The sequence below is a fragment of the Rhinoraja longicauda genome, chromosome 3 (assembly GCF_053455715.1).
Source record: "Rhinoraja longicauda isolate Sanriku21f chromosome 3, sRhiLon1.1, whole genome shotgun sequence".
Lineage (NCBI taxonomy): Eukaryota > Metazoa > Chordata > Chondrichthyes > Rajiformes > Arhynchobatidae > Rhinoraja > Rhinoraja longicauda.
Genome location: NC_135955.1, coordinates 41,738,460 through 41,762,147, shown reverse-complemented (window position 1 = coordinate 41,762,147; position 23,688 = coordinate 41,738,460). Strand labels below are relative to the sequence as shown.

Below are 23,688 nucleotides of genomic sequence, written 5' to 3'. Positions count from 1 at the left end.
AAACTATTTGTTTCCTCAGCTGATAAACAATTGGTTGGACAGAAGAAACTGCGGACTCTAAAATCTTGAGCAAAGTGCTGAAGTAATTCACCGGGTTCGGCAGCATCCAAAACGTCACCGATCTCCCGAGATGCTGCCTGATCTGCTGTTACTCCAGCACTTTGGATCATTTTAAGTAATCGGTGGATTCTTGTGAAGGGGTGATTGGCAGATGGGTGGAGTAGGTGACAAATGTCAGAAGTGGAAAGGAGAAATTGAAGAAAAACAGAATTTGAAACAAAACATAAAGTATAGTGAGAACACTCAGCAGTCAAGTAGCATTTCATAGAATCAGAGCAATATAGCACCAAACAGGCCCTTTGGCCCATCATGTCCTGCCGATCATTAACATCCTAGCTATATTAATCTCATCTACAGTACCTCACTTATAGTCTTTTATGCCTTGGCAATTCAAATGTTCATCCAGCCCTGTCTAATGTCTCTCTGACAATGACCAACATTGTATCCTCCATGGGGGTCAGGCCCTGCAGGAAAGTCTCTCCCATTTTCATTAGTTCTTGCTACCTCTAATTGCATTAACTTGTCTTCTACAAGAATGAGGAAGTGTTGTGGATTATACTGGGGTGGTGAGATTGACATGGTTCAACAGGCAGTGTAGGCATGTTGTGGTATGTAGCGTGAGGTTTGCAGCTGTACTAAGTTTATTGGGATCAAGTTAAGCAGCCTGATGTGATTAAGCACTGTAATTATGTGGTGCCATTCATAAAGATTCTTGGTTGGGACTGAGGTGTTGCAAGTTTAGTGGCGAATTTGGCTTGTCTCTGGCGGAATTCTGGCAAAAAAACTGCGACAATTCAACGGCTGCTGGGACCGAAGACGGTCCCACTGTACTGGCAGCCCCTAGTAAGTGCTTGCCTCCAGTACACCGCTTGTACTCCAGAAGGTGTTTTGTGGCAACAGTACGGGTCAGGGGTCGTGACCTCACCTGCCATGCAGTGCCCTATATGCAGCAAGGGAAAGGAGTAGGGCGATGTCGTGGGGGGAGAGATGATGGGAATAATGATGGTGGGGAGAATCACTCAAGCGAGAGGGATGATAACTAGTCGAGATCACATCGTATGGAGAGGTTAGGACTCCATGATCGTCAGGTCAGGTCAAGGGCAGTCCCAGAGTCTCTGGGAAAAAAAGGTTCAAGCAGCAGGAAGGATTCGGATGCGTGTGGAATTGGATGCCACCTGGTGTGAGGAACTGTAAGTGCAGAAGGAGAGGCTTCAAAATCTTGGGCTGTTTTTGCAAGGGCACTGGATCGTTAAAAGAGCAGTGATAGTTACAACAGACTACTTCTACCCACACAAAGCAACACACCCATCATTCTAAACATTCATTCACTCCACCACCAGCACACAGTGGCTGTTGTAGTTACCTGATTGAGAATGATCAGCCATGATCACATTGAATGGCGGTGCTGGCTCGAAGGGCCGAATGGCCTACTCCTGCACCTATTGTCTATTGTCTATTGTCATCTACCAAATACATTCCGGGCAACTCCGACAGCACCTCCCAATCTCAGCATCTCTACTAGCAAGAAGGGAAAAGGAAGCAATAGCAGGACACCACCACCTGCGGGTTCCCCTTCAAGTCTCCTACCACTCTGACTTGGAAATATATCACCAGCCCTTCATCGTTGCCGAGTCTAAAACATTGAACACTCCTCCCAACAGTTCTGTGGAAGTACCAGCACTAGAAGGACTGTAAAGGTTCAAGGAGCTCACTGCCACATCCTAAAGGAGATGGGCAATAAATCCTGGTCTTGCCAGTGACACTCAGAACCTGAAAATAATTTATTTTTAAATTATGTAAAGAATCTAAAGCAAACAGACATAGATATGAGATTAAGTACAAAAGATTCGTGGAGGAGTGCAGAAGATTTTTAGCAGTTAGTGAGGCTGCGATCGGACCTGCCAAATATCTTTTGCTTCAGTGTCCCCTCAGGTTTGAGGATGACTTGCTTTCACGCCAGTTGTGGTTTCTATGTTATTGGTATTGTTTTATTATTGTCACGTGTATCTAAATACATTGAAAAACATGTGTGCCACCAAGATAAAATATCCACATATGAATACAATCAAACCTTGCACAATGTACTGTAAACCTAGTCTTAGAATCAATTTTTACAAAGGGTGGAATAATTGCAGTGGATGAGAGTGGATCCTTTTCTTGGATCAACATGTAGACTCACCTCATTCTAGCACCATCTTGCAGTAATCCAAGATACTGTGTGAAGTTCCAGCTCTCTGCCTCAGCTATACTTTCACAAGGTATAGCTGCACACAACATTGTTCAGGTTTTGTTTACAGCCCATCTTCTCTTCGCCTGGATCTCTCAACAGATCCCCTACATCTCTGGGCCTTACCAAACCACCTCATGAACCCAATGTAGGACCTGCAGAGTTGGCCACAGGTGACGATTGCCAGGGCATGCATGCGCGTGGTAAGGGAGGTGGTCACCCGTCATTTACACTGTACGTGCAAATTCATGTACACTCATGAGGTACAGAATCATTCTCCTTAGTGCCTTCCTGATTGCTCTTTCCCCACTTTGAGCAGACATTGCCAAGGATTCCCATGAGGCAGCGAGGTGATGCACTTTTCCAAGGAGGCTTTGAGAACATATTTGAATCTTTTCTTCTGTAACAGAGCTCCAAATAGAATGTCTGAAGACAGGCATGTGAATGATATGACCTAGGTTTAGCTTTAGGTTTATTATTATTGTCACATGTACCAAGGGACAGTGAAAAACTTTGTTTTGCATGCTGTCCAATCAAGTCAGATGATACAATCAAGCCAAACTCAAGTACAATAGATGGAGCAAAGGAAAAGATGCATAGTGTATGTAAGATACGTAGGAGTATGTAGGAAAGAACTGCAGAAGCAGGTTTAAATCGAAGGTAGACACAAAACGCTGGAGTAACTCAGCAGGACAGGCAGCTTCTCTGGAGAGAAGGAATGGGTGACGTTTTGGGGTCGAGACCCTTCTTCAGACTGATGAAAAGATACAGATTTCTGAGTATAGTTCTCAACAACTAGCATAGTTGCTGGTGTTCGGTCTACCAGCATTACTCATCTTGATGGGCACTGAACTTCCCTATCCAGGTGCATTCTGGGCCTTTGCTTCTCCTGGGGGTGTCCACCATCAAATGTGTTACACTGAGGGAAATGTGTTATACTGAGGGAAATCAGCAAGAGGTTGCGTGGAGCCACAATAAACTGCAGATGTTGCAATCGTGAGCTATAACAAAGTGCTGGAGAAACTCTGTGGGTCAGGCAGCATTTGCATAGGGAACAGACAGATGATGTTCCACCTCTGTACCATTCTTCAGACTGGAGTGGGAGAATGCTGGAAAAGAGAGCTGGGGATTGGACAAAGCCTGGCAGGTGATAGGTAGATGGAGGTGAAGGGAGTTCGATTGGCAGATGGGTGGAGTAAGTGACAAAGGCTAGAAATGAAACGGAGGCACAATGGTGTCAGATAAGGAAAGAAGTGGAGGAGTGAACTGTAACGGCAGAGGGAGGGATATGGGTGAAAGAGGACAATGGGGAGTGGGGAAAAAGGGGGTTTATAAGGGAAATCGTGGACCAACGGATGGGAGATGAGCACACGAAGGATGGGAAAGGAGCAGGGTGATCTGGGTAGTGGAAGATAGTGGGAGAAATGTGTGCATACTGGGTGGGTGGGGAGGGTGGAGGGGCAGGGGAAAGAGAGGGATGGGGGGTTGTACCTGAAATTGGAGAATTCATATCATTGGATTGTCAGCTACCCAAGTGGAATATGAGGCGCTTTTTCCCAGTTTGCGGTGACTGCACTCTGTCAATGGACAGGAAGGTTGGTACCTTGAATCTTAAATCTTGAATAAGTTTATTGGCCAAGTATGTGCATATACAATGAATGTGCCTTGGTGCTCCGCTCATAATGACAACACAAACATACAGTTAACAATTAAGAATAAAGCATAAACACATCAAAACAATAAGGATACAACATTACGGTCTAAACATGTGGGTGAAAATAAACCAGAGCAAAAAAGAGACTACAGACTTTGGTTGTTGAGTAGAACTACTACTCGTGGAAAAAAAGCTGTTTTTATGTCTGGCTGTAGCTGCTCTGACAGTCCGGAGTTGCCTTCCAGAGGGAAGTGCTTCAAAGATTTTGTGGCCACTGTGAGAGGGGTCAGAGATGATCTTGCCTGCTCGCTTCCTGGCCCTTGCAGTGTATAGTTCGTCAATGGGGGGAAGGTTGCAGCCAACAACCTTCTCAGCTGATCAAACGATCCGTTGCAGCCTCCGGTTGTCGTGCTTGGTGGCTGAGCCAAACCAGACCATGATGGAGAAGGTGAGGACGGACTTAATGATAGCAGTATAGAATTGGACCATCATTGCCTGTGGCAGATTGTGTTTCCTCAGTTGCCACAGGAAGTACATCCTCTGTTGGGCCTTTTTGACTGTGGAGTCAATGGTGGCCCCCCATTTAAGGTCCCTGGAGATGATAGTTCCAAAGAACTTAAATGACTCCACAGATGTGACTGTGGTATTGTTGATGGTGAATGGGGGTAGGGGAGGGGGAGCTCTTCGAAAGTCTACAATTAGTTCCACTGTCTTAAGAGCATTGAGCTCTAAGTTGTTTTGGATTTGGAATTCGAATGTGAATTGGAAATGGTTCTCAACCAGATCCAGCAAGCCTTTGCAGACAGAATGAACCTGTTTGGTGAAGCGGTCACCTAGTCTACACTTGGTATTGCCAGAGTAAAGGAGGCCACTTCAGGAGCACCAGGTGCAATAATGAAATCCCCAATCAATTTCTCTCTACTAACACTCTCCTCCATCTACGGAACTTATTCTCACTATTAACAATTTCTTGTTTGACTCCTCTCACTTTCTTGAAGTCAAAGGTATACTTACCTAGGTCCGGGCTATGCCTGTCTTTTTGTCAGTTATGTTGAACAGTCCTTGTTCCAAACATATTCTGGCACTTTCTCCCAACTATTTCTCCACATCTACATCTGGGGTTGCCTCCTGTGGTCATGCTGAAGTTGTTGATTTTTACAAACTTCTGTCACCAACGTCTGTCCTGCCTTCAAAAAAGACTCCTACAGCTCCTTGACTACACTTCCTCCCACCCTGCCCCTTGAAAGACGTCATCACTTCCTCTCAATTTCTCCATCTCTGCTCCATCTGAACCCAAGATGAGACTTTCCACTCTGGGCATAGCTTCCTCCCAGATATTGTGGATGCAGCCCTCCACCCGTGTCTCCACTGTATTGCCCAGTTCTGCTCTAACTACCTCTTCCCCCGGAGGGAGCAAGAATAAAGTTACCTTGGTCTTCATCTTCCACCCCACCAGCCTCCACATCCGTCATCATTATCTAACATTTCCGCCGGCTTCATTGTGATTCCACCACCACTCACATCTTCCTTTCCCATATTTCTGTGCTTTCGTGGACTCCACTACCTCTGCAACTGCTTGGTTCGTTCATCCCTTCCCACAAACCCCACCCTCTACCCTAGGTACTTTCTTCTGCAACCAGTTTCAAATGCATCTCTTCCAACCTTGTCTACTGCATCTGGTTCCTTGTGGCAACAAAAGGTTGGAGATTATAATCTTTGAGGTCCTTCTCTAAACGGTTACCTAGCTCCTAAACTCATGTTGCACGATCTCATCCCTTCTATCTACATGGCTGTTCCCCATCCCCTTTCAGAATGTCCTGCAGCTTTTCTGAGACAAGTGCTGGAATGTAGATTTGGTCTGGATGGGTATTGGATGGTCAGCATGAGCATCTTGGGCTGAAGGGCCTTTTCCTGTGCTGCATAATTGTACGAGTCTAAATGCAAAAAGTGCCACATATAAGGCGCCTGAGTTACAGATACAAAAGGTTTCATCTATTAGGTTAGAGCAAAGAAAAGAGGGAAAAACACAATTACTTTTTTGACAGGCATTTACCTTGGTATTGTTTAAGGAATCGTTTGAGCAAAATCAATCTGGGATGGATGAAACTAAATCCGGACCAACAGTGGCCCAGCACGCCGCATACACAGTGGGCCAGCGGTAGACTTGCTGCCTTCCAACGCCAGAGACCCGGGTTCGATCCTGACCACGGATACTGTCTGGACGGAGTTGTCCGATCTCCCTGTAACTGCGTGGGTTTTCTCCGGGATCTCCAGTTTACTCCCAATTGGGTTTGTGGATTAATTGGTTTGGTATGGATTGTAAATTGTCCCTAGTGTGTATGTGGTAGTGCTAGTGTGTGGGGATCGCTGTGATGTCTCGACCCGCAGCATCACCTACTCTCCTCCACCGACGCTGCCAAACCCGCTGAGTTACTGCGGCGCTTGGTGCCGGTCAGTGTCACTGTCCTCGGCTGAGGGAAGTGCGCATGCGCCGGGCTGTCAGTGCGGCGCGACCACGGGCCTCGGCACGTGCGCGGTGCGCGGGGCGGGGCGGTTGGGGGGCCGGGATCTCGCGAGAGTTGGCAGAATGTGCCCGCGCGGGCCCGAGGCGCCGCCTCTTTCGTGACGCGACCGCGGACGTGGTGTCGTTGCTCCGGCATGAAGGTGAGTGCGGGTCCCCGGGGTCACCGCTCCCTACCGGTCCCCACTCATACCCGCGCCACTCCGCACCCGATCCCCCTCTGCGCCGTCTGCACACCCGGGCGCGGTGTCCGGTGGCGGCTGCGGCGCGGATGGCGGCGGATTGCAAGGAGCCGCCATCCCCGGGCCTGGAGACAGGAGGAGGAGGAGGAGGCAGTGTTACGGGGCCTGGCGCCGGCCTCGGACTGACTGGCGGCCGGGCGGGCGGGGAGGCCGGGCGGACGCTGCTCTCCCGCAGAGCCCCGGCCGTGGGCGAGGGACGTAGAGTAAAACGGTGCGTGCCAGGTAGTGGCCATCACGGCACTGACATTGCCAGCCAGGGGCTGAACTCGTTGAGTGTCCGCCTCCATCTCTCGCTCAGACAGCTTTATGTTAACTGCTCACATCCCCTGCAAACCTGCACGTTAAGCTCTTGACTGTGCCTCTCCATCTATGCCTCATAATTTCCACACCTTTATCAAGTCCTCTGCTTCAAGAGAAACAAACCCAGCCTATCCAGTTTCACAACTGAAACGGTACATCTCAGGTGGTCTCCACACCCGTTCCTCTGCAATCATGTCATGCGAGCAATGAGTTAATCTGAACTGCACTAGTTGTGATAAAACCAATGATTTACAGCGTTTTCTCTTACCTTTGCAATAGTTCTACACCCTGGCCAATGAAAGTTTACGTCTTCAGCTTTTCACTGTGCCTCAGTAGATGCGACAATAGTAGTAAAGCTAAACCTCTACCTGTACTACATTTTTTAGGGATGGTTGGACTAGTATTTCTTAGGGCCTTGATAGACATAGCCTACCTATTTGTTGTATATTCACTGTATTAGTTCTAAAGTCGATCTGCAATTTCTTTACACATCTTGTCAACTGATTTGTATTGTCCTGTAGCTTATGATTATCCTCATTGTTAGCAAAATCAACCATGAGTTACAAATACCATATCTGTAAATTGTTAATGCATATAATAAATAGAAAGGTCCCAGTTCTGGTCCTTGTAATACAACATTGGTCTCAAACATTCAAACACAAAAACAACTGCCAACAACCATCTAACTGAAGAAGGGTATCAATCCGAAATATCCCCTTTCCTTCTCTCCAGAGATGCTGCCTGTCCCGCTGAGTTACTCCAGCTTTTTGTGTCTATCTTTGGTTTAAACCAACATCTGAAGTTCCTTCTTACACGCCCAGCAGAGATTAGCCAAATAATCGTAGGTCCAGGAATGGTAGGAAAGTCCTTAGAAGAATTCTGAGCCACAGGTTTAAACAACATATGGAATGGCAGCGATTAAGATAATATCCCTCTTTTAGGGGTAGACCCTGTCTAAAACAAATGACAATGGTATGGTTCTCAGAGGTAACAAAATATATTTGTTAAGTCAGTGCAGTTGTCATCTATATGCACTTCTGTAAGGCATAGAACAAAGCCCCACATAAGAAACAAATCAGACCGAAGAAGGGTCTCGACCGGAAACATCACACATTCCTTCTCCCCAGAGATGCTGCCTGTCCTGCTGAGTTGCTCCAGCTTTTTTGTCTCTATCTGCTGGGTGTGTATGGTTTGCACAAACTACAGTAGTAACAATTTTTTTTGCAGCTAAACATCTCTTTCCCGGCCACTGGCTGCCAGAAACTGATTGAGGTGGACGATGAGCGTAAACTGCGCACCTTTTACGAGAAGCGTATGGCGACTGAGGTTGCCGCTGACTGCTTGGGTGACGAATGGAAGGTGAGTCTCAGTAATGTGCCCGCTTGTTTAAAGGGCAACAAATCTGCTTGTCTAAAATAATCATCAGAGTGTCCACTTTTTAAAGGTTTCAAAGGTCTTTTATTGTCACAGGTACCAATTAAAGTACAGTGATTTGCGAATTACCATACACCCATACGAAAAGAAAAGCATCACTACATAAAAGTTAACATAAACATCCACCATAGCGGATTCCCCATATTCCATACTGTGATGGAAGGCAAAAAAGTCCAATCTTCCTCTTTATTCTCCCGCGGTCGGGGCAGTCGAACCATCCGCAGCCGATGGTTGAAGCTCCCGCGATGGGGAGATCGAAGCTCCTGCGGCCTGGTGTTCCCGATGTGGGTCTCTAACCAGAGACCGCGGGCTTGGTGATGTTAAGTCCGTAGGCGACTGCGGTGGCGCTCTCAAAATCAGCCTCCAGCAAAGGCCGCCAACTCATCGCGGGCGGAGATACGATACGGGGAAAAAAAGCATCTCCGTCGAGGTAAGAGATTAGAAAAAGTCCCGTCCCCCCAATAAAACAAGCTAAAGAACATTAAAAACATACATATAACACCTACTATTTAAATACAAAGAAGGAAGTGACAGACAGACTGTTGGCGAAGCAGCCATTGCTGGCGCCACCCGCTTAAAATACCTTAGTGCTGAATATTCTTATTTGAAAAGTTGTGAAGAGGGAAATATTCTTGGTGCCACCTTTAGAGTAGTGCTCTGATGCTGAAGCTTCCCTTTTGCCTTCTCACCTATTAACTAAAAAGAGGTACTCTTAGTTTCTCTTCAATTACTGTAATGGTCTGATGAACATTAATGCTGATGTTTATTGGAACTGTATAACTTTCAGGAAAGGTAAATGCAGGTGGATTCTGCGGTAGTGAATAAATGTGTTGTAAGTGAGAGCCATGCAGATCAAGTATGCCTTATACTTTATTTTATCTATGTGTGATTTATATTATCTGATGGTTTTTAACATATTTCAGTTGTAGAATGGCATGGCTTCAATGAGAAAATAGTATTGATTGGTCTGCCGCCCTACAGTGGCAACAAATTATAATCTACACAATTTGTTCCATCAATTAGATTAGAGTTTATCCTGAATTTTAATTTGCATTCTGCTGTGTTTACATTGCCGAGAGGAGACATTTGTTTTGTTTAGTTTAGAGCTACAGCATGGAAAGTGGGCCCTTTGGCCCACCAAGATAATTCTGACCATTAATCATCTGTTCATACTAGTTCTGCATTGTCCCACATTCTCATCCACCCCTTATATACTAGGGGCATATACCAAGGCCAGTTAACCTACAAACCTGTGCGTCTTTGGGATGTGGAAGGGAACCACAGGGTTTTGAAAGAGCTGGTTTTAGAGATTGTGGAGGCATTGACAGTGCTATTTCAAGAATCACTAAAGACAGGATTGGTCCCAGATGATTGGATACTTGCCAGTATTACCCCGCTGCACAAGAAGGGAGCAAAGCAGAATAGAGGGAATTGTGGGCCAGTTAGTCTGACTTCGGTGGTTGGTAAGATTTTAGAGCCCATTATGAAGGGTGAGGTTACGGAGTACTTGGAAGTTCACAATAATGTAGGCTGAAGTCAGCATAGCTTTGTGAAGTGGAGGCCTTGACAATTTTGATGGAATTCTTTGAAGAAGTAAGTAGCAGGACAGACAGGACAGACAAAGGTGAGTCCGTCCGTACAAAGATTCCACACGTGAAGTTGCTAATGAATGGTATCAAAGGGCAGATACTAACATGGATAGGTTGGCTGAACGGCAGATGGCAAAGAGTGACAATATAGGGGGCCTTTTCTGGTTGGCTGCCAGTGACTAGTGGATGAGGGGATTGAAGGCTTTGTGGCCAAGTTTGTGGATGATACGAAAATGGGTGGAAGGGCAGGTAGTGTAGAGAAAGCAGGGACTCTGTAGAAGAACTTGGAGAGTTTGGGAGAGTGGGCAGAGAAGTAGCAACATGTGGAGTTATGCATTTTGGTAGAAGAAATAAAAGCATAGACTTTTCTAAATGGGGAGAGAATCCAGAAATCGGAGGTGCAACGGGACTTGGCAGCGCTGGTGCAGGATTCCCAAAAAGTTAATCTGCAAGTTGAATCGGTAGTAAAGAAGGCAAACTCAATGCTAGCATTTATTTCAAGACGGCTTGTATACAAAATCAGGGATGTTATTCCGAGGCTCTATAAGGCGCTGGTGAGGCCGCATTTGGAATATTGTGAGCAATTTTGTGCACCATATCTGAGGAAGGATGTGCTGGCTCTGGAGAGGGTCCAGAGGAGGTTTACAAAAATGATCCCAGGAATGAGTAGGTTAACCTACGATGAGCGTTTGTCGGCACTGGGCCTGTACTTGCTGGAGTTTAGAAGGGACTTCCATTATAACATACAGAATAGTGAAAGGCTTGGATAGAATGAATGTGAAAAGGATGTTTCCACTAGTGGGAGAGTCTAGGATGAGAGGTCGTCGCCTCAGAATTAAAGAATGTTCTTTTAGGAAGGAGATAAGGAGAAAATGTCTAGTCAGAAGGTGGTGAATCTGGAATTCTTTGCCACGGAAGGCTGCAGAGGCCAAATCACTGGATATATTTAAGGCAGAGATAGATATATTCTTGATTAGTACAGGTGTCAGAGGTTATGTGGAGAATGCAGGAGAATGGGGTTAGGAGGGGGAGAGAGATCAGCCATGGTTGAATGGTGTAGTAGATTTGATGGGCCGAATGGCCAAATCCTATCATTTTTCGGCCTATATTATCGTGAACTAAGTACTCTGTAACCTCATCCTTTATAATCTACTCCAATCACTTATGGCCTTTACCAATAAGGTCATGGAGAACATGCAAACTGCATGCAGACAGCACCCGGGATCAGGATTGAACCCAGGTCTCTGGTGCTGTGAGGCAGCGGCTCCACAAGATGAGCCATCAGGTGCAAACTGGTGCGGTGTTGGATGTAAAAGTTCCCTTGACAGTGTATTGCAAGGCATTTTCTGGTCATTATCACATTACTGTTTGGGAGTTGTTTCCTTGGGCACATTTGGGTCTACACCAGGGGTCTCCAAACTGGCCCGTGGGCCACATCCAGCCCGCCAAGAGATTGTATCTGGCCCGCCAAGCGATTTTAACACGTTCCATGCTGCAGCTCGGCTTCCCCCGTCTTCTCCCATCAGCGCTCCAAGTGTCCCGACACCTCCCCGTTCCTGCGCTCCTCGCTCCTCCAGGCTCGGCGCCCCTGCTCCGTGTCTCGCTGCTTCTGTGGACCCTTCTCCCCGCTCGCCATCTCCGTCAGCCGTGCTCTGTTTCCACTTGCCCTCAGGTGGGCCCCTCGGCTCGGGTTCTTCCCGCTGCTCCTCTCCCAGCTCACACAACCCCGTCCTTTCCTCCTCCTCCACTTCTTCTCCCCCTGGTCGGCGGCTCTCTGCTTCTTGGCCTTGCTCTCCTGCCTCCCTCCCCGGCCGCGTTTCCCCTTCTCCCGCCAGCTGGCCAGACGTCTTCCCAGTTGCTTCTTGGCTTGCGCTTTGCAGCCCTTCTCCTGGTTCCTCTTCCTCCGCCGGTTCCTCCAGCTTTTCCCCCATTTCTTACGGAACAAAAATTGACCATTTTGGCGATTTTTTCAAGGTAAGAACGTGCGTGTTGCATGTGTTACTAGTGTATGCCGGAAGCTGCCATGTACTCCAGATGGCTTGAATTTCTTTCGTTTGTTTTACTTTAGTTCTTTTTTGAGTTCATTAAATTTATAAAACTGACATTTCTTTGTTTTTTCCTACGGCTCACAAAAATGTGCCAAATATATAATGTGGCCCTCAAGCTGAAAAGTTTGGGGGGCCCTGGTCTACTCTTTAAAAAAAATTAAATGGCTCTGCAAACATGGTAAAATGGCCCATTTAAATACTGCGCTATGTCTCCAAGGTGCAAGTCTAATGGGATATTTTCTTTCTTTGCTTGGTCGAGTGTAACTTCTCCACAGTCGGAAATTAAACACCATCCAGGGCAAGGTAGCTTGTTTGAGAGCTGTCCCATCTACCATTCAGTATGCTCGTTCTCTCCACCACTGGTACGCAATGGCTGCAGCTTCTCTAGACCATGTATGGCAGTTACTGACTAGATTACTCTGATAACACCTCACTGACTTGCTATCTATGCCACCAAGAAAGACAAGGGCTTCGGATACATGTGGACACTGCCTGTGTCTTCCCCTCCAAGCCAGGCTCTATCCTGATTTGGAAATATATTAATATTCCTTCACTGCTGGGTCCAAATCCTGGAGCGTAACAGCACTCTGGCGTATCTTCACCAGTTTGAATGCAGTTCAATCAGGGCGCTCCAGCGCCGCTTTATCCTGGGTAATAAATGCTGGCAATATTCGGGTGTCCAAAATTAATAAATAAAATATCTAACCACATTCCTTCCATTTTCTGTATTTCCACAGGGGTATGTTGTGCGGATCAGTGGTGGCAATGACAAGCAGGGCTTCCCCATGAAACAGGGTATCTTGACTAATGGCCGTGTTCGTCTGCTGCTCAGCAAGGGTCATTCCTGCTATCGCCCAAGGAGGACTGGTGAGCGTAAACGCAAGTCTGTCCGTGGGTGCATCGTTGATGCCAATCTCAGTGTTCTGAATTTGGTTATTATTAAAAAAGGTGAGAGTAATTTACATTTTCCTATAGATTGAAGAGATTAATTTCAATTATAGATGTCACATTTGCAACTGTTTTATGCTGAGATATTGCTGCATTTTTCTTTGCAGTAAAACTTGGCATTCTTTCTTATCAACCGAGCAAAAAGTGTTCTTATCAGTTTTAATTTTGCAAATATTGTCAAGCTAATGTGTGTAGCACAGCAAGCACCACAGGCTATACAATCCAAGATTGGATTAGCAACTTTAGAAAAGCTGAGAGGTTTTTTGGAGGGTGATGTTGTCACAAAGGCAAAGGTGTGATAAGATCAGGTGCAAATTTAACTTCTGGCCTTTATGCATGGTGTGCAATGAAATACGCTGGTATAAAATGTTATTTCTAAACTTTAATGAACTTCAAACTTAATTGCTCTATGGGAGTGATAATTTTGTTCATACATTAGCATGTTGGTTATTAAATGTTGACACCAGTTTATTTTGCTTCATACATTGATACTATTACGTACCTGTTAAACTGCTTTTGTATCTTTTTTGAAAAACCACTCATAAATATGTTGTAAACCTCAAAGATTCTGCTGTATTGGCTAGCCAGCATAGTGAGCTAGTTCGTATGAGTATGAGCGATAAACTTCAGTGTGGGCACTGATTGGTCCACTATATGTGATATTGTAAAGTGGTAACATGAGATGACATCAATAAATTAAAAATTTTAAACCAGTTCTTTTTTTAATGTCCAGGTGTGTGGTAGGTTTTGAACATGAATACATTAAGCTGTGAACTCGTTAAACTGGACAAAAGGTGTATTTCCTAAATGTAGCAAACCAGCATGCTTCTTATATGAGAATCGCTTGCATTTAATTGTAGCCGGTTAAAATTCAGGTTTTTGCGGCAAGCCGGTTCAGTAACAAAGCAGAGTCATTCTGTATGTAGATATAAGGCGCTGCAGATGCTGGTTTACAACAAAAAAAAGACAAAAGTGCAGGAGTAACAGCGGGTCAGGCAGCATCTCTGGAGAACATGGGCAGGTGATGTTTTGGGGCGGGGGCCTTATTCAGATGGTGGTGGGGTGGGGAAAGTGAAACCGGGAAGAGAGGAGAGGCGGAGTGATTACGTTGTATCCCCCACATTTGTTTCCACCTATCACTCGCCAGGCTTTGTTCTGTCCCTCTTCTCTTCCAGGTATAATGGGTCTGAAGAAGGGTCCTAACCCAAAACATCACCTATCCATGTTCTCCGGAGCTTAAAGCTTTTCACTGTACCTCGGTACATGTGACAATAAATGAAACTCACACTCAGATACATTGCCTAACCTGCTGAGTTACTTCAGCACTTTCTCTTTTTTAATCATTCTGTTATGCTTAGTGCAGGTGGCCTTACAAAGTGGGGTGCGAAGGATTGTGGTGTTGTCATTGTGACCAATTACTGGTGAATTATGTTGGTGTTATGGTTTGAGAAGCATCACTCTTTCAGGGCAATCTTCTGCTGGGCTCTTTTCCTTCCTTCTGCGTCTCCCTCCCTAGAGCATAGCCACCTTCTTTATAGACAATAGAAAATAGGTGCAGGAGAAGGCCATTCGGCCCTTCGAGCCAGCACTGCCATTCAATGTGATCATGGCTGATCATTCTCAATCAGTACCCCGTTCCTGCCTTCTCCCCATACCCCCTGACTCCGCTATCCTTAAGAGCTCTATCCAGCTCTCTCTTGAATGTATTCAGAGAATTGGCCTCCACTGCCCTCGGAGGCAGAGAATTCCACAGATTCACAACTCTCTGACTAAAAAAGTTTTTCCTCATCTCTGTTCTAAATGGCCTACCCCTTATTCTTAAACTGTGGCCCCTGGTTCTGGACTCCCCCAACATTGGGAACATGTTTCCTGCCTCTAACGTGTCCAACCCCTTAATAATTTTATACGTTTCGATAAGATCCCCTTTCATCTTTCTCTTGGTTTTGTTTGAGCTGAGTCAAGTTGAGTTTATTGTCATACATAAGTACAGGAGGGTACAGGTACAATGAAAATCTAGCTTGCAGCAGCATCACAGGCATGTGGACTCAGACAATCACACAAAAAATATAAATCATACATTACACAAAATTGTGAAAAGAAATACAGCAAGAAAATCCAAAACGGTAGTGCAAAACACAATTAGAGGAAAAAAAAGTCCATGGCAGTGCATGGGGTGGTCCGTTGTGTTCTGTTATGAAGTAGGATTATGGTTGTGCAGATTGGTTCAAGAACCTGAACATTGTAGGAAAGTCACTAAACCTGGTGGTGTGGGACATCAAGCTTCTGTAGCTTGTGGCCAATGGTAACATTAGAAGAGAACATGGCCTGGTTGATGAAAATCCATGATGATAGATGCCACCTTCTTGTGGCAACACCTTACATAGATGCTTTTGAGGGAGGTGATATCTGCCTGTGATGGACTGGGCTGACTGAGTCCACCATACTGCAGCCTCTTGTGTTCCTGTGCATTGAATTTGACGTACGAGTCTATGATGCAACCAGTCAGGATACTTTCTACAGTAGATCAATAGACAATAGGTGCAGGAGTAGGCCATTTGGCCCTTCAAGCCAGCACCACCATTCAATGTGATCATGGCTGATCATTCTCAATCAGTACCCCGTTCCTGCCTTCTCCCCATACCTCCTGATTCCGCTATCCTTAAGAGCTCTATCTAGCTCTCTTGAATGCATTCAGAGAATTGGCCTCCACTGCCCTCTGAGGCAGTAAATTCCACAGATTTACAACTCTGACTGAAAAAGTTTGTCCTCATCTCCGTTCTAAATGGCCTACCCCTTATTCTGAAACTGGCCCCTGGTTCTGGACTCCCCCAACATTGGGAACATGTTTCCTGCCTCTAACGTGTCCAACCCCTTAATAATCTGTTGAAGTTGCTGGAATATTTAGAGACGTACTGAATTGATTTAACCGTTGTATTCCTCTAGCTCCAGGGCTGCTCAAAGCCACGTAGGAAGAGTCAGAAATGTATTTTTTCTTGGTCATACATTTGCTGTTTTTATCTCAATGTGTTGGCGGTTCAGAGCATGCAACAGCAACATTTGTACCTGCTGGGCATACACTGCAAGGCATATGCGTGCAGTAAAATTTCATTTCAAGATGATGGACGGTGTTTCTGGTACATGGCTGGTGTAATAATGATCAGCAGCCGTGGTAGGGTTGTGATTGGCGTCAGAAGTGTGGCTCACGTCACTGAAGATGTGCGCGCTTTCTGGAACATACTTAACCCAGCGCGGTAAGACATTGTTTATGTACACAATTCAGTCAATTGTAACAGTTGTAAGATGCTTGCTGGAAATCCACGCTGCATAAATGGTTGGAGGGATGTCAGGTGATCTTAGATTGTGCATTTATTGAGCTAGGTTTGCAATGTCCACACCAATCATGGTGGCAGCAAATTCTTATGAGTTATGTTTTTTGGGAGATAAAAACAGAACTCAAGCAAGATGAACAATAAAGTTTGCTTTAAATAATTGTTGATACTACAGTTTTATATAGGCGTGTTTGACAAACAACATAATATTTTTCTGAATAGGCGAGAAGGACATCCCTGGGCTAACAGACAATACAGTTCCCCGCCGTCTTGGGCCTAAAAGAGCTAGCAAAATTCGCAAGCTGTTCAACCTGTCCAAGGAGGATGATGTGCGCCAGTATGTTGTGAGAAGACCCCTAACCAAAGAAGGTCAGTATATGGTTACGTTGCAATTTTCACATTACTGCTCTCAGTTACTTAACTATTATTATTATTATATAGAAAGGTTCTATGGAAGTCGATTTGCAACTTAAAAAAAAAAGATTTTGCTCACTTCAACAAATGATCATTGTGATAAAGGAAAGAATTTTGTAAACTATTTAAAATGGTAAATGGCTATTCAGAAAGTTAAAGGGTAACAAGAGAACTGTGTAAATGGCAAAACACAAAAGCCAACAATTTCTCTACCCTTGTTTCATGTAAGATCTTCTGCCACTGCTACCTCTCTCCCTTCCTCTTGAATGCATTCTCCTTGGGTGTCTCCCAGTTCTTCTATGATCTCCCTTCCATCTTCACTTCCTTGAGCCTTGCATGGAAGCAGCCAGTGCAAAAATGATGTTGCCTTACTGGTAAATCTACTTTTCTCACGCATGTTTCATCCATATCAAAAGTGGCAATATCGCCTCCTCCAATTCCTGTGCATATTGTGCTGCCTGGCCTGCCTTTTTGATGTTGATAGGAGGCTCAGCAATGGTAATACCATTGACTATCAAAAATAGACACAAAGTGCAGGAAAAACCCAGGTCGGGCATGCATAGGTAATGTTTTGGGTCGACACCCTTCAGACTGGTTGTGGGGAGGGGAGAAAGCTAGAAGAGAGGTAAGGAGCAGGTCAAAGTCTGGCAAGTGATGGTTGGAAACAAATGAGAGGGGCTTTGATTGACAGATGGTTAGACAGTGGCCAGAGATAAGATAGGAGGGGTGCGAATTGTGATTCCAGAGGAAAGAATATAGGTGGAAAGGGATGGGAGGGTCGGGTATGTTAGTTACCTAAAATTGAAGAATTCAATGTTCAAGCCAAAGGTTGCAGGCTACCCAAGTGGGATATGAGATGCTGCTCCTCCAGTTTGCTTGTGGCCTCACTCCCGTTAACATTTCTGGTATGTGCCACATGTCTTTCCGTAGTCCCCTGTACTTATTTTTCTACTGTCCATTCAGTGCCATGGAATGCTTATGGTTATTACATCTACCTCACTGCAATCTTTCTCATCCCTGTTGCACTGAAGTCACAAACTCCCTCCTATAATGTTGGCTACTTTTTAACTGACTTCTGTATCTCATGCTAAATCGGACAATTTGTAAACTTGGTGTACAGTCAGAACTGAGATGAGAGTGTTGTAATCCGCGGCCTATTAGAAGAAACAGGTAGACAACCGAATTCGTTTAACCTCTTTATTCTACTCACCCAGGTGGGAGAGAGCCTAGGCACCGGAGCGTTCAGAAACGCTCAGGAAGCTAGTGTAGTCTCTCACCGAATGCTAACAATTGCACACATTTTATACCCATAATACATGTGCCAGTACATTTCCGTTGCTACCTTATATGGCAAGTTTTACAATGTCCTATAAATCTTTGTGCCCTTTGGGTCCTCCGTGTCCTATGTGACCTACATGTCCTCGATATTCTCAGGACCAAAGAGCAGTCCATATGGCCAAATGTTCCCCTTAACCGTCAAAGCCTTAAAGCCAGTTGCTCATATCAAAGGATACACTTAGCCATAAACCGCGCTTCCATGCTGACAACAGGATGTCCTGGCAACATAATCGAGCTGGAGCTTTTACACCCCTGCAATAGAACCCACATGGCTGCATGCCGAATGTTAACCCCTTACAAGAGCCTGATGGTATCTGCTCTATCAGAGGCCAGCTGCCTCCCAGCACCTGACCCTACCCTGGCTTTAGTTGTTTTGCTGCTGAAACATTGACATCTTTGTCACCCGGTGAGCATTCTGGTGCTCTCCTGATTACTTCCAGTCCTCTGTCCTTGTACACTTAAACCCTTGGGTTCCCAGTCTGCCAGTATCTTGAGTTTTGAGGTTATTGTCTTTGGTTTCTGCTTTTAAAGCCACATCTCTTTCTTTCCATAATCTTCCCCTTCCCTGTATGTTACCGTCCTCTGTGTTTACTTTTCTGGACTCTCCCAGTTTTAAATATTCCACCATTGGCGGGTGTATCTTGCAACCTTTCCTCTGCCTCGTTCCTTTAAACACAGCTACTTAGGTATGCTGTTATTTTTGCACCATCATCAGTTTTGGTCCGATTGCAATTTAAATCAGAAACTTTGGACAATCGAATTGAATTGAGGAACTTTTCAAAATCCTTCTCACCTTTGAAGGAGGGGAAGCAGATTTTCTGGAACACTAAATGAGATTAATATTTAAAAACTCTTTCTATTTCAATTTTCTTTCTGTATTAAATTTGCAATGCCTTTTAATTTCCAGGTAAAAAGCCCAGAACCAAAGCTCCCAAGATTCAGCGCTTGGTAACTCCCCGGGTTCTGCAGCACAAACGTAGACGCATTGCCCTGAAGAAACATCGTACCCAGAAAAACAAGGAGGCTGCAGCAGATTATGCCAAACTTCTGGCCAAGAGGATGAAGGTTGGTTGGGATTTATTTGAGAATTTGCTTGTTTCTCTGCATCTTGCTAATCCACATTCCAATTTGTCAGTGAATGAGAACCCGACTAGTAGTCCTAAGTAATAGTGTTTATGCTGGGATTCTCCTCCACAGCACTCAGTTAAAACCTGTACAAACAACTGCATCCCTGACCCGTTATCATTTAAAAGCAAAAAAGGCAGATCCTGGAATTCTATAACAAAAGAAATGGAAATTGCAGGCAGGCTACTATTATACAAAGAAATTATTTGTAGGAAAATAACTGCAGATGCTGGTTCAAATTGAAGGTAGACACAAAATGCTGGAGTAACTCAGCGGGTCAGGCAGCATCTCAGGAGAGAAGGAATGGGTGACATTTCGGGTCGAGACCCTTCTTCAGACTGATGTCAGTGGAGGGGGCGGGACAAAGTTAGGATGTAGTAGGAGACAGGAAGACTGGGAGAACTGGGAAGGGGAGGGGAAAGAGGGACAGAGGAACTATCTGAAGTTGGCAGGTTAATGTTCATACCGCTGGGGTGTAGACTGCCCAAGCAAAATATGAGATGCTATTCCTCCAATTTGCGCTGGGCCTCACTATGATAATGGAGGAGGCCCATGATAGAAAGGTAAGACTGGGAGGGGGAGTTGAAGGTTGGTAAAGCGGACTGAGCAAAGGTGTTGAGTGAAACGATCACCGAGCCTGCGTTTGGTCTCGCCGATGTAGAGAGGTTGACATCTGGAACAGTGGATGCAATGGATGAGGTTGGAGGAGATGCAGGTGAACCTCTGCCTCACCTGGAAAGACTGTTCGGGTCCCTGGATGGAGTCGAAGGGGGAGGTAAACAGATAGGTGTTGCATCTCCTGTGGTTGCAGGAGAAAGCACCTGGGGAGTGGGTGGTTTGGGTGGGAACGAGCGGACCAGGGAGTTACGGAGGGAACGGTCTCTGCGGAAAGCAGAAAGGGGTGGAGATGGGAAGATGTGAAGATGTGGCCAGTAGTGGGATCCCGTTGGATGTGACAGAAATGCTGGAGGATAATTTGTTGTATATGACGGCTGATGGGGTGGAGGGTGAAGACAAAGGGGACTCTATCCTTGTTACGAATGGGGGGAGGGGGAGCAAGAGCGGAGCTGCGGGATAGTGAGGAGACCCTAGTGAGAGCCTCATCTATAATGGAAGAGGGGAACCCTCGTTTCCTAAAGAATGAGGACATCTCTGAAGCCCTAGTGTGAAACACCTCACCCTGGACGTAGATGTGGCGTAAATGGAGGAATTGGGAGTAGGGGATAGAGTTTTTACAGGAAACAAGGTGGGAAGAAGTGGTGTCAAGATAGCTGTGGGAGGCGGTTGGTTTGTAGTAGATGTCGGTTACTAGTCTGTCTCCTATGATGGAGTTGGTGAGATCCAGAAACGGTAGGGAGATGTCAGAGATGGTCCAAGTCTATTTAAGAGCACGGTGGAAATTAGTGGTGAAATTTATGAAGTCAGTGCGTTCTGCATGGGTACAAGAGGTAGCACCAATGCAGTTGTCAATGTAGCAGAGTTAGAGGATGGGGCCAGTGTATGCCTGGAGCAGGGATTGTTCGACGTACCCTACAAAGAGGCAGGCATAGTTAGGGCCCATGTGAGTGCCAATAGCTACCTATCGGATTTGGAGGAAGTGGGAGGAGTCAAAGGAAAAGTTGTTGAGGTTAAGAACCAGCTCTGCTAGGCGGAGGAGAGTATTGGTAGATGGAAATTGGATGATTCTGTGGTCGAGGAAGAAACGGAGAGCTTCAAGACCATCCTGGTGGGGGATGGAGGTGTAGAGTGACTGGACATCCATGGTAAAGATGAGGGAGTCGGGGCCTGGAAACCGAAGGTTATTGAGGGGATGGAGAGCATTTGAGGTGTCTTGGACATGGGGGGGGTAGGATGGAGTCAAGGTAGGTGGAAATTAATTCGGTGGGACATGAAAAGGCAGAAACAATGGGTCTGCCAGGACAGTTCTGTTTGTGGATTTTAGGGAGAAGGTAGAATCGGGCCGTGGGGCTGGGGAACGATAAGGTTGGAGGCATGAGAGTGTTAGTGATTAAGGTCTGGTGCTCGTCAGTGGGGTCATGGTCCAAGGATAAGTAGGAGGTGTCTGAGAGTTGTTGTCTGGCCTCAAAGGTAGAGGTCAGCGCGCCAGACTACCTCGGCACCTCCCTTGTCAGCGGGTTTGATAACTAAGTTGGGGTTGCTGCAGAGTAAGTGGAGGGCTGTACGTTCAGGAGGGGAGAGGTTAGAGTAAGTCAGGGGAGTGGAAAATTTGAGCCGGTTGATGTCACGCCGGCAGTTAGAAATGTGAAGGTAGATGGGCAGCTGGGGGAGTCCAAGAGGAGGGGTTCCGCTGGAGACGGGAGAAGGGGTCATCACTGGATGGTGAGGACTCATTCCCATGGAAAAAGGCTCGGATTTGTCAGCCAGGGGAAATTATTTGGGACATTTCACCTTTCATTTATCTTGTGTTAATTCTATTTCATTACTGATGCTGTCTGCCCTAAGTATTTCCCGCTTGGTCATTTGCTGTTTGTCTATTAACATAACAACACTTTATTGTCACTCGGCTTTTTACACCGAACGAAATTTCAGCAGTCACACAAAACATAGCAAAAAAGAAAAGAACACAGGACACCCGACCCCAACACAAACATCCATCACAGTGACTCCAAACACCCCCTCACTGTGATGGAGGCAACAAAACTTCCCCTCTCTTCCCCCCGCACCCACGGACAGGCAGCTCGACCCCTACCGAAGCAAACGACACGCACAGCCCCCCGCAAGGCCCCGTGGCCGAGCCGCCCTGGGCACCGAAACGTCCCGCGGCCGCACCGGGCGATGTTAAGTCCAGCGGCCGAGCCGCACCGGGCACCAAAACGTCCCGCGGCCGAGCCGCACCGGGCACTGAAACGTCCCGCGGCCGAGCCGCACCGGGCGATGTTAAGTCCAACGAAGATTCTTGGCATCTTCGTGCTGAGCTGTCGACCAGCCATTTCATTGGCTTCAATCCTGGCTACAACTTTTACTCATTGTCCCTGTGCCTGAGATCTGCTTGTGTGGGCCTTGGTCTTCAGCTCTGACAATCCAACAAATTAGTTGGTGGATCCAGGATTGGCAATTGTTTACTTTATAATTCTTTGGCTGTATTTATTTTGTTAAATTACTAAAAATTGGAGAGCTGTGAGGGGGAACAGTAATTATTGTCAATTATAATCATATGGGGATAGAGAATACTGTTGTCAAAAATCTGACTTTTTAACATTTCATTGCAGGAAGCTAAAGAGAAACGCCAGGAGCAAATTGCAAAGAGGCGACGTCTTTCTTCACTGAGGGCCTCAACGTCTAAATCTGAATCTAGTCAAAAGTAAAATGTATTTGTTTGCTTAAACAAATTAAAGCTTTTGTTGAAACCTCTTGCTTAGTTTCTTTGTACATTGAAATCAACGTTTTGAACAGTACCATGGTCAACGGCTGGTCTTTCCCTTGTGAAAGGCAGAATTGCATAACTTGATGGCCTTAGTTACCACAAACATGTCATTTTCTATTTACCAATTTTGTTGGGGGAAGAAATAGTGTTGCATAGAAGCACTGAGCAAAATGGAGGTGGTTATTTATATTGGTTCTTGTTTAGCCATGTTCTGGTTTCTGGGTCCAATCCTTCAAATTTAACTTCCTGTGGGAATCCCTTTTAAAATTATTTATACAATCCACCCCCAGTCATTGGACAGAATATTTCCACCCCAGAAAGGCACGGGTTCCATCTTGTTGAAAGTCTCCTTTGGGGCACTTCATCTCTCAAAAAAATATTCTGCCTTTTCCAGCCTTTCTTCATAAACCTACTCAGAAATCAATCCGTGACGATAGGTGACAATACCTCCTTCACAATAACACTCACCACTGGTGCCATGCAATTTTGTGCTCAGGGCTATACAGCCAAATTCAGCTCTAATTCCATCTGTAAGTTTGCAGACAATGCCACTGTCAGGCTGAATCACAAACAACTAGGTAGTACAGGAAGGCAATAGGTAACTTAGTGAATGGTGTCAGGACAATAACCTCTCCCTCAATGTCAGCAAGATGAAGGAGATAGTTATTGACTGCAAGAAGCATGGTGGGAGAGTGCATGCTCCAGTCAGTATCAACGATGTGGAAATGGTTGAAGGCTACAAGTTCTTGGCATTAATATTAGCAATGATCAGTCGTGGACCAAGCACATTGATGTGACGGCCAAAAGAGCATACCAATGCCTCTCCCTCCTGAGGTAATTTGGCATGTCTTCAGTGATTTGCAAACTACAGATGTACCACAGAAAGCTTACTGGAGGGTTGCATCACAGCTTGGTATGTGAGCAACTGCCCAAGTCCTCAAGAAATTGCAGTTGTGAATCCATTACATAGACCAGACTTCCCACCACAGAATCCATCTACACTGCCTTATAAAAGCAGTCAACATAATCAAAGATTTGTCCCACTCCAGTAATTCCTGCTCCTGTCCAGCAGAA

At 45.7% G+C, this 23,688-nt stretch overlaps 1 protein-coding gene across 1 annotated transcript; it reads left to right on the top strand.

The window, feature by feature from the left end:
* Positions 1-6,477: 6,477 nt before the first annotated feature.
* On the top strand, positions 6,478-22,601 carry rps6 (ribosomal protein S6). The gene is made up of 6 exons (XM_078396942.1): positions 6,478-6,605; positions 8,232-8,363; positions 12,813-13,023; positions 16,575-16,721; positions 19,012-19,169; positions 22,460-22,601. Exons 1-6 carry the CDS (start codon positions 6,600-6,602, stop codon positions 22,553-22,555), a joined length of 750 nt encoding a protein of 249 aa, XP_078253068.1. The 5' UTR covers positions 6,478-6,599; the 3' UTR covers positions 22,556-22,601.
* Positions 22,602-23,688: the final 1,087 nt, after the last annotated feature.